The 10,593-nt window shown below is 33.8% G+C and overlaps 1 protein-coding gene and 1 long non-coding RNA gene across 4 annotated transcripts; one reads left to right on the top strand and one right to left on the bottom strand.

Annotated features, from left to right (window-relative positions):
* The first annotated feature begins 692 nt into the window (after positions 1-692).
* On the top strand, positions 693-6,040 carry LOC139853228 (E3 ubiquitin ligase PQT3-like). 2 transcript variants are annotated; one of them, XM_071842605.1, is made up of 12 exons: positions 693-1,194; positions 1,750-1,846; positions 2,033-2,078; positions 2,205-2,325; positions 2,430-2,510; positions 2,592-2,688; positions 2,907-3,055; positions 3,183-3,332; positions 3,417-3,626; positions 3,967-4,138; positions 4,490-4,568; positions 5,643-6,040. In XM_071842605.1, exons 1-12 carry the CDS (start codon positions 1,029-1,031, stop codon positions 5,904-5,906), a joined length of 1,632 nt encoding a protein of 543 aa, XP_071698706.1. In that variant the 5' UTR covers positions 693-1,028; the 3' UTR covers positions 5,907-6,040. The 2 variants fall into 2 exon arrangements, with proteins under 2 accessions (XP_071698706.1, XP_071698705.1); XM_071842604.1 differs by having other exon boundaries at positions 4,490-5,784.
* A 1,733-nt stretch (positions 6,041-7,773) lies between these two features.
* On the bottom strand, positions 7,774-9,957 carry LOC139856112 (uncharacterized). Of its 2 annotated transcripts, none has more exons than XR_011761671.1 (3): positions 9,876-9,957; positions 9,534-9,695; positions 7,774-8,049 (listed from the first exon to the last, which is right to left on the bottom strand). It is a non-coding gene; the product is annotated as an uncharacterized lncRNA (long non-coding RNA). The 2 variants fall into 2 exon arrangements; XR_011761672.1 differs by having other exon boundaries at positions 9,538-9,695.
* Between the last annotated feature and the right edge of the window lie 636 nt (positions 9,958-10,593).

Raw genomic sequence — 10,593 nt, 5'->3', positions numbered from 1 at the left:
GTATTTTAATGAAAGTTAGGGGGTTGAGTGTGTGAAATTGAAATAGTAAATAGTACTATTCATAACTAATAAGACAAATTTTGTGTATTAGTTATATTAGTAATAGTAATAGTAATAGTAATAGTAATAGTAATTTACAATTATTTTAAGCATATTATCGACACTCAGAAAGATCGTGTAAAACTAATCCTATCCTAAACATAAATAAAGTACAGAATCTGCTATCAGTAACCGTTAATATTATCACTGAAGTTTGACTTGAATGATATGGGGGTGAGATCAAACTTGAGGTATTGCTAACTCATGTTCGATTCTCACTCCAATAAGGGAGTTTTCAACCAAAGGTTGTGTCTCTGGTATCCTTCACTTTGTGCGGGCCAAACAGTTAACCTAAAGCAAAAGCTTGGCGCGATGGATGCAAGGAGGTTCTTTCTAACGGGTGTGTGGATGGCAAGTGAGAGGATTCGATTCCAAAATTGTCGTACGAAAAAAAAAACTTAAGCAAGTTATATCCTAAACGTTATTTATCGACAAAAGTTACTAAGCTTAAAGATAAAGGACTAAAGTTGCTTAGTTTCAGATATTTTAGGGACTATTTTAAAATTTTTGCATGTCGGTTCCAATTACGCGCTTATAAAGTCATGTATCCCCTTTCTCATCAAACAATTTCATAAACGAAAAAAAAAAAAAAAAACAAAACAAAAAAAACAAAGTAGAATAATAATCGCTACCTAGGGTTTGTGGTTATTCTTACGATAATAATCGAATATCTTTTCAATGGTTTCGATTTCTTCTTGCGATAATTGAATCATTCTTCTACCGTTTCGTTTTACGACAATTGCGCATCGAATACGACAATCGGATCATTTTTTCTAGGGTTTCGGATTTTGCTCAAGTCAATTGCAACACCTCTTTATAACGTTTCGGTTTCTTTTCGAGATCTTCGATTTCATCATCAGCTACGCAAATTCAGGATCGCTGTATTTTAATCAAGGTTAATTTCACTATAATCATAATAACAATAATCAATGGCGGTGAATTATAAGTTTAGATCTGAGAAAGGCTTCCGATCGCTTTCAATTGAAGGTCATTACATTACTGTTGGTCAATTGAAGAATAAAATCTTTTATGGCAAGCCGTACAGAAAGGGGAAGGAGGATATTATAGTTCTTTACAATGCACAAACGAATGAAGGTTTAATTAACGAATTTTAGTGTCGTTTCCTTCATCGAAATTGTAATTTCTAATGTTGTACAATTTTTTTATTTGTAAATAATATAATTACTCGTATTGTATCGTTATGTTTTATTTTTGTTTAGAGTGATTAAATAATGCTTAATGTTTGTTTTACAATTTTCTGTTTAATTTGAAGAAAATGATTATTTTTATGTGGTGTTGATTAATTCTATTTGATGATGGTTGTGACTTACTCCATTGTTATGTCAGTGATGTTGATTGGTTTACTATATATGTATGTATACGTTACAAGGATCCACAAGATCGCGCCGCATTGATACCGCGAATACAATCGTCAAAACATTTTTATTGTATTTGTTCGATTAAGCTATATGTTTTTCCGAACATTCGATATTTGATGTCTTGCTAGGCGTATTTTAACGCCCGAGCTTTAGAAATGTGTTATAATATTATATAATTGATACTTGATCATTGATATTAAGAGGTGATTGAGAAAGAAATTAGTCCCCCTGATAATGGTGTTTAATTTGAACTTATGGTATGCAATTGCAGAGTATCTTAGTGAAGCAGAACTAATACCTAGATTCACATCTGTCGTGGTCCGTCGGGGTTCAAAATATCATCGCATAGCTTCCCCACCTAAAGAAGAGTACTTTTTTAAACCCTTGATCTTTTAGCTTTAGTGACTTTTTATGTTTTGATTAGTGTAAAGTGTCTTGATATTTTAACTGTATAATGTGGCTTGCACAAGTAAACTAGTTAATGGTTTCATAAGCCAACATTAGATGAGAAATTTAGCATTGAGTTGACTCATCTATTGTCCTCTTAATTGCAGGGAAGTAGAAGAGAATAAAAGTGAAATTGATTCGATGACTAGCTCTGTAAGTGTTTCTTCATTGTATTATACTTGAACACTCAAGTTGTTATCTGACTTAATCCTCTAGAGTCTAGCCTATGGGCAGTTTTTTTCCCGTTTTAAATAAGCTATATGTATGGTGTGCTTGCAGGTTAACAATTTCGATTTTTTTGATTTTGGAAAGGATGTATACGATATTCCAGAAGTTGCACCAAACAAGCCAGTCATCAGTAAAAGTAAAGCTGCTGAGGACAGCAAACTTCAGGCTTATGGTATTTATCTTGCCCTTTTTAATTTACATTTCTGTAATCAAGATTTTGTATATTATCTTTTTATCATAATCTTTATCTGATGAAGTCTCATGTACCATATGTAGAATTAAAATATTCAGGCAGAGGCGGCTTTGAGCGACCAAAACCACCTGTGGGCTATGTATGCCATAGATGCAATATACCTGGTAGGTTAAATTTTTTTAAAATTTGCATCTTTGTTATTTATAAACTTGTCATGCTGATGCCTGATTGTATCTTTCGTTCAGGCCATCTCATCCAGCACTGCCCCACAAATGGGGATGCTAACTTTGACATCAAACGTTATCAACCGAATGCGGCTGCCACGGTTTTTAAACTAAATTTGTAAGTTACTTCATCTATTAGTATATCATATTTTTAGACTTCAAAAGCTTTTGTACATTTGTGTGACTTTTACATAATAATACGTTTTTAGCCCTTGCGATGCACGACCGTTGAAACTTTATTTATAATATTACTTGTAATTAGCTTAAAACTAAGCAGTATTGTTAAATTTAAATGAATTTAGTACAAATTCAATTAAATATATATATTTTTTACAGTCCTGCAATTGAGAAGGAACTTGAGGGGATACCTAGCAGTTCGACTGTTATTGTACTACCGCCCGAATTTCATTGCCCATTGTGCAAGCAAGCAATGAAGGACGCTGTTTTCGCGAGCAAGTGCTGTTTCCAGAGTTTTTGTGACAAATGTAAGATTTTGTTGTTTATACGTACGTATATATACTGTTGGTGTGATATATGAAGCTGTTATTATATACTATTTGGTTTTGGTAATCAAATAATTAGGAATAATTTGGGTACTGAATTGTTGATTAGGTATAAGGGACAAAATTATATCAGAGAAAGCATGTTTCTGTGGAGCTACAGATAGACTTGCAGATGACTTGTTGCCTAACTATACACTTAGAGATACAATAACTCGAATGTTAGAAGCTGACTCTAGCAGTTCAGGCAGTCTCGGTCAAGGTACGTGCAACTAACTAGAGAAATTAAAATTATATTTTTTTATCCAAAATTAATTTTACTAATTCCTATATCTTTTTGTTTCAGGTAAGGACTATGCTCTGCCTATTGCCTCAAAACGGAGCCAATCTCCGTCACATAATGTGGAAGCTAATAAGTTACCGAGCGGTGAAAAAGAGGAAATATCTTCGATGCTTGATCAGAAAGTTTCGGTGATTACTAAAGAACCTGCTTTACAGGGATGTCCTCAACCAATAGATAATGAAGTGCAGAACAAGAAAGTTACTGTTGAGACACGTAAGTAAATCTCAATTTCAATTCATTCGTCTTCGATAAATAATGAGAAGTTTGGTTGCTTTAATTTATAAGCATTTAACAAGGTACTTCAGAGATAGCATTTACTAAAAATCTCACAAGAATATCTTCGTTCTAATATGCAGCATATATCATAAAAATATATAGTTTATATACTTTGTTCAGTAAACGAGTTATTAATGTTGTGATATAATCAATGTGTACTACAGTAGTTCTTTTGTTTTAATGTTTAGTTAAATAAGAAGTATCAGCATTTAAATTCTTATTGTTAAAAAATGGGTGAACACTAACTTTAATAATTTTCTTGATATTGATGTTTCAGCAAAGAAGAAGAAAAACAAGAAGATGGCCAATTCGCCCGTGAATGGTGATCCGGGCCCTTTCCTTTATAATCCATACTGGAACGGATACATGAATCCGTATTACGGTTTCGTCCCACAGTTAACTCATTATGGAATACCAGGGATGATGCATCATCAAATCCCACTTCACAGGTAATGTTTGCACATCATGTCATACAATATAATCATGTACACTTTTGTTCGTGTACTCGCATATTTTATGTTCTACTTGTGTTCAAGTAATAATGTATTACTCCTGTAGCATCATCAGACGTGGCAGTTTGACAGTTTTGACCCATTCTGCCATAGTTGGGTTGAAGGGGTCAAAAGCGGTCTAGTATATATAAATTGTAAAACCTGTCTGTTTCAGAAAAAGCTTATCACTGTTGTGTTATGATTTTCATAATTTTAAATTTTGTGAGCAAACTTAACACATTAGTTATATATAAAACTAAAAGTTACCCGCCACCTACATTATCTTAAAATTTGAAGTGTTCTCTGCAGAATGGAGTCGTCTGAAGATAAGAAATTTCAGAGAGAAGTTAGTGACAGTGGGGATGTTAATACAATGAAGTCGGCACATGTATGTAATCTTATAATAGTCCATATACTGTTTATTCATTCATCAGCTTATAATTATTATATATTTTATATTTTATATTATTCCGGTAACCTTTTGTTCAAGTACATCTGTTCAATCCATGATTTGGGTAAGAACAATGTATTTGTTGAGCCTTTTTGTTTTTGGTTTTTTAATTATATATGTATGGTGTATAAAGTAAATATATATCTTTTGAATCTCTTTGTGAGATCCTGTCATGCGTTGCATTTTGTTTTCTGCTTTCGATCGCCATGTTAAGTTCTTGGCCTACTCGGTTGGTCGATCAAGACTGTGTGGAGGGAAGAAGTTTCACTTGTTTATTGCGATCTGCGAAGTAATGCAGTTAACTGTGAAACTATATGACCACCAGATTAACCATACACCTTGGTTAATGGAGCTGGTGCAATTTGCTATGTGGTATTGTACATTATGCAGGATTTAGTCACCTGCATTTTACATCTGGTTAATATGATGTTTATTTTATCTGTTAGTCTTCACACTTATTCAGCAACTTGTAAACGCATTACTACACAAATATAATTGTTAAATATTTTTACTACCTCGTTGCATGAGATTAAAAAACTAATGAAAAAATTGCTCGGCGACAATGGTGAATGATGTTACGTCTGCCGTCTGGTGATTTACCCGACAACGATATTGGTTAGGGTGGCTGAAAATGCGACCAGTTTCACTAGTAAAATGATATTTTTAGTATGTTTGATCTGTAACTATATTGACTTACTGATGTATATATTTTGCTATTGTCCACATTATTACCAAACTGTCATTTTAAACGATATCAAGCTATCACAAGGTGATGACGGACGGGTGGTCCAAGTTAATCGCAAATTTCTAATGTTTTCAACTTTTATACATTCGGTTTCCCATTAAAATAAGTAGCTTTTGATTTTTGTCATTATTTACTAGAATAATCTTAGAAGTTATCTTTGTAACTCAATAAAAAAAAATTCAACTAATTTGTAAATTTAGAGTAGTTTTGCAATTATATATCGTCTTACTTATTGTGTATGTTGACGATTATGTTTTGTTGACTAGATACCAACTTCACACTCCGATAAAACGCGAAAGAGGCAACGCTCGTTATATCAAGATGATAGCATCTACTGGAACCAAGCATCAGTGGTCGGTACAGTATGCCCTTCAACTCCTAGGACTGCATTTTGTCGTACCAAAAATGGAGAAAATGAATCAAGTGACGACGAAGTGAAGCACTTCAAGCGAAAGCGGTCTTGGTATGATCAGTCATCATCGCCGATGAATGATTATCTGAAGAGTTGCCAGATCCCGATGGAAAGCTAATGAGATAGTCGACCTAGTGTCCTAGTTGTTCTGTATAGATCTAGATCTAATGTCCATGTGTAAACATTTTATTTCAAGCCGTAACAAATGGTTTGAAAAACATTAAGAGCACCATGGTTTTTTTTTGTATTGGTTTTAACGATTATATAATAAAATTCTTTTCTTGTTTGGGTTCAATCATATTTGTATGTGGTGCGAATTTTGTTGGTATTTTTCAATGTTTTATAATTATATTTATAATAAATAATAATAATATTGTATGCTTATAAGCGCAATTTAATACAACATAAATTTCACTTTTTTTATTAATATATACTTCTACGAAAACACTAAAACTAGATGGTATTGTTGAATAAAATATCGGATGGTCAAAGATGACGTTTGTCATATAGATTCTTTTGACATTATTTACGACCAAACGTTTGTCATATATAGTATATTGTTAATGTTAATTAGTTATTATATAGTATAGTTTCCGTTTTTGTGTTTCGTGCTGTTTATTCGATTTTTGTTGAGCGTTAGTCTCGGTTTTTGTTTTGGCAGCGGCGGAAGCAGGATTTTTCTTCACCGGGGGCGAATTTTTTTTTAAAACCGTAGCAGTTTTTTTGGGCAAAATACGGAGTTTTTGGGACAAAAATTGGAGGTTTTTAGGCAAAATTTTGAGGTTTTCGGATAAAATTTGAAGGTTTGTGGGCAAAATTTGAAGGTTTTGGGGCAAAATTTAGAGAATTGTGGGCAAAATTTGAAGGTTTTGAGGCAAAATATGTAGGTTTTAAGGCAAATGGCTTTTGGGTTTGGGGCAAATGGCTTTTGGGTTTGGGGCAAAATGAAAAAAATCCAAATTTTTACACTAAAATTTCGAAATCGACTGGCGGCGGGCGCCCCCTGCCCCCCCTCTAAATTCGCCCCTGTGTTTTGGTATATATAGTCAACAAGATGAGGCTCAGTATAGATAATTTGTACGTTCGCTATATTTTAGATACGAACCTCATCGGGGTTCTGTGTATATGTTTGTATCTGTATATGTATGAATGTATGTATCTAAGTGCATGTATCTAAGTTTATATATGTATGCTTGTACCTGTACCTAGGTATATATACCTATGAATGGCACTATATGTATACATGTTTAGGTATAGTTATTTATACATGCTTATGTGTGGGTGGGAATATGGGTTGGGTGGCTGTGTATTTTGATTGTTTGCATGTCTACTTGGATTTACATATTTTTTGCGCATTATATTATCCATGCTTTTTGTCCTACTGTTGTGCATGACTGTTATATGTGTTTTCTTTTATGGATACTTTGTATGGTTGCTATTTCTGCACATAACTCTTGCAGGTACGTATGCCCGCACTATTCCGTTTGGAGGAGCATTCATGGCCGGAGGTCCTTTAGGAAGCAATCTCTTGGCTCTTCGAGAAGAGGGAGGGACGATCTTATCTAGCCACGGGTTCTATACCCGCGGGTGGAGTAGGGACTTTCTTCTAATCTAGGGTTCGAGGAATGATTGTCTACACCACACCTCCCCCATACCCTACATTCGTGGGATTGAGTATTGTTGTTGTTGTTGAAAGCGTTTTTTCTTTTCGAAAACATTTTCCATATTTATAGGAGTTTTCATTATTTTTGCTGTTAAAAAAAGTTGTAATTGCATGTAAGAAAGACATCTTCTGTGAGCTGTGAGCATTGGCAGTAATATGCTATACCTCCAATCCTACCACCTCTACCGAATTATCGCTACCAAATTGATCATGTAAAAAAATGCAGATTTTTTGCACACATTAATATTTGACGTCTCAACGTGTATACTTGGCTGGAGGAGAACTGGAAAATAACATGATCGGAGAATAGAGGAAAATGAAATAGACAAATTAAACCTTGAATACAAACTGAACTTGTCATGAAATAGAGGGGCAATAAACTGGATTTTCATGTTCTTATTTTCATGTTCTAAAAGTGCGTCCTAGGTTGAGCTCAATTTCGGGACATAAATAGATCTGCGTTATGAGCTTAAAGCAATTACATTCCACGTGTTTGCATACTTGATATTACCTCAAAGTCTATCTCTTCTCTGTGTGTCAAACTACGAGTCAATTATGTATTCCACGCATTTCCCCTCTCTATATCATTATTTTGTTCCTGAAACAATAATCACATCCTCATTTTAGTACTCACCCCCATTTTACATAATCACTTTTTAACTTCAGCTTTAGCCATCAAATACAACACTACATACATTAAAGGTAGAAGATTTTTCCCTATTCGGGGCTAACTGGGAAGACGAGTAATCCGGCCTCATACTCTTATGTACGCAGCCCAGCATGATTACTCTCCAACTGTTTCCAACCCTTCCTGGCCACCACAAAATATTCATCCTATACAGTATTCGAACCTGAGACCTCTTGCAAGGAACTCAGGCCCCAATCACTGGGCTATTTTGTGATGGTTAAATACAACACTACATGTACAAAACAAATGAAAACCCTAATTTATATGCAAACAACCATCTTTGAACTTTTAAGTTCAGATTCACCATTGTTTGTCATTACCAAACTCATTAGTAGACAACAAATGAAAAAACTCAAAAAAGAGAGGGTCATCAATTGAAGTCGTAATTCGTGTACACATCTTTTTATCACAAAAAGTCACTTGTAACCTCAAACTTGCCAACCATAGAGCAAGAAGAATGGCTGGCATGATGGATATATCGTGTTGCATGGTAGTTAAAAATTCTAAGTGTATAGATTATCATTATAAAGAAAGACTATAAGAAATTAAGTTTTTTACAAGGAAGACGAATATATTAAGATATATTAGTTTTAATTCTCCTGAACATCCTTATTATTGCAGCCTTGAAAGTTGAAACTAATCCTAAACTGATTATTTGACTCCTAAAACAATCAGATAATCATAATCAACTTCACTCTACCCAAACAATACAAACTTATTATATGCAACTCTAAATCCAATACTCGGATGCAAAAACGGATCCAAACACCTCATAAGCAGCCAAAATAGTTTCAAGATTAAATCAAGGTTCAGCTACTGCTGGATATGACGGTTAACTAATATTACACTATCTCAGATATAGTCAATTCCTTATAACTTCGGATCAGTTTTTGAATTGTAATGCAGTTCTTTGCCCACCTAAGCCAATTGTTTCCGATTGTTATGTGTTTATGTATATTTACTTTCCAATAGCAACTTCATAACTTTTAATACTTTCTTCACTATTTTAAACAATCTATTGCAATAAAAAAACTACAATGCATGCCATGTGTTAGTCAATTTGGAGTATTTTCGGTCTCTTCTAAAAGAAACTTCATCTTGTTAAGACACATCATTGGATCATATAGATATAATTGGAACCAAAAGAACCCTAGCAATACCAGATATATTAACAAACTTAGGATTATATCAATACAAAATCTGATTTGCATTATAATCCACTTATATAACTTTAAAACCCTAAACAATTCCTTGTATCAGCAAATAAAATAAAAAAAGACAGAGTAAAATCACAATCGTTATCTTGCATTTCAAAACCATACCACAAAAAACTACTAAAATCAACAATACTAACTATATAACCTACAAGAAGGTGAATTAAAAGGAGAGCACACCTACGTCTGTTTAGCGAAAGATGAATTAGACGGAACACGTTTATTTCGAAACATCATATAACCAAGGGGCAAAACAACGCCGATCATCATAATCGCTGATCCGATCAAGTATCTAATAGGACTCGGTGGTTCAACCTCCAATAGGAACTGCTGCATCTCCAACTGCAATCAAATCAAAAATTTTGATTCAGTTTCGACCTAATATATTCAATTAGATGTATGTATATTGGTGTGTGTGTGTGTTATCGAATGATAATTGTTGTTTAATTACATATTTGTGCGAGTAAAAATTGGAGTATAAACCCTAGATCTAGTTAGAGAGTAAACTGAGAGAGGACTTACACGCATTTTTGAGAGGTATTGGATTGTACAAGGATTCACGAATTATGATACTGAAAACGTTTTTGAGAGAGAAACATATATTTCACTATATACTAACAGCCACCTAATTTCCCGTCGTATTCTTCTTCAGTTACTGTCGTTTTATACGGTATATATTAAACATGTTTTCTAATAGGGTCAGTCTCCTTACTTAGCGTTCATCCGTCGTATTCTTCTTCAGTTACTGTCGTTTTATACGGTATATATTAAACATGTTTTCTAATAGGGTGAGTCTCCTTACTTAGCGTTCATGGTTTCGGGGTTGTCACCCCCGCCTGGCCACCAGAGATCGACTCCCCTCTATATCTTTTTTTTTTTTTTTTTTTTTTTTTTTTGTTTTGTGTGATCTGCCACGTGTTCTTAATAAACACGTGTCTTTCCCTTTTGTGCTAACGTGTTTCCACTTTTTGCTTTAACCTTTTTTTATCGGTTTTTATTTTTATTTTAGATTTTCTTTTCCCTGATTTTATTCATCGCTCCAGTTCTTCGCCTTCTTCATCATCCTTGCGATTTCTTTCTCTTTTTTTCTTCTGATAATTGATTACTTGTGTTTACAGGTATGTTTCTTTATTTATTTTGCTTAATTTCTCTTTTTTTTCGCCAAGTTTATAATTGATGTCCTGTGACTGTGATTTCTCTTCTATCTGAGCATAATTAGGTTAGTGTATTTTCAGTATAA

Source organism: Rutidosis leptorrhynchoides, chromosome 6 (assembly GCF_046630445.1).
Source record: "Rutidosis leptorrhynchoides isolate AG116_Rl617_1_P2 chromosome 6, CSIRO_AGI_Rlap_v1, whole genome shotgun sequence".
NCBI classification, from domain to species: domain Eukaryota; kingdom Viridiplantae; phylum Streptophyta; class Magnoliopsida; order Asterales; family Asteraceae; genus Rutidosis; species Rutidosis leptorrhynchoides.
This window is presented reverse-complemented; position numbering and strand designations above follow the sequence as displayed.

Bases quoted from the DNA above. Each gene is read 5' to 3' on its own strand.
- LOC139853228 (XM_071842604.1), top strand. From the start codon at position 1,029: ATGGCGGTGAATTATAAGTTTAGATCTGAGAAAGGCTTCCGATCGCTT. The intron at 2,689-2,906 runs GTAAGTTACTTC...TATTTTTTACAG, and splicing joins ACGGTTTTTAAACTAAATTT to TCCTGCAATTGAGAAGGAAC. The intron at 3,627-3,966 runs GTAAGTAAATCT...TTGATGTTTCAG, and splicing joins GAAAGTTACTGTTGAGACAC to CAAAGAAGAAGAAAAACAAG.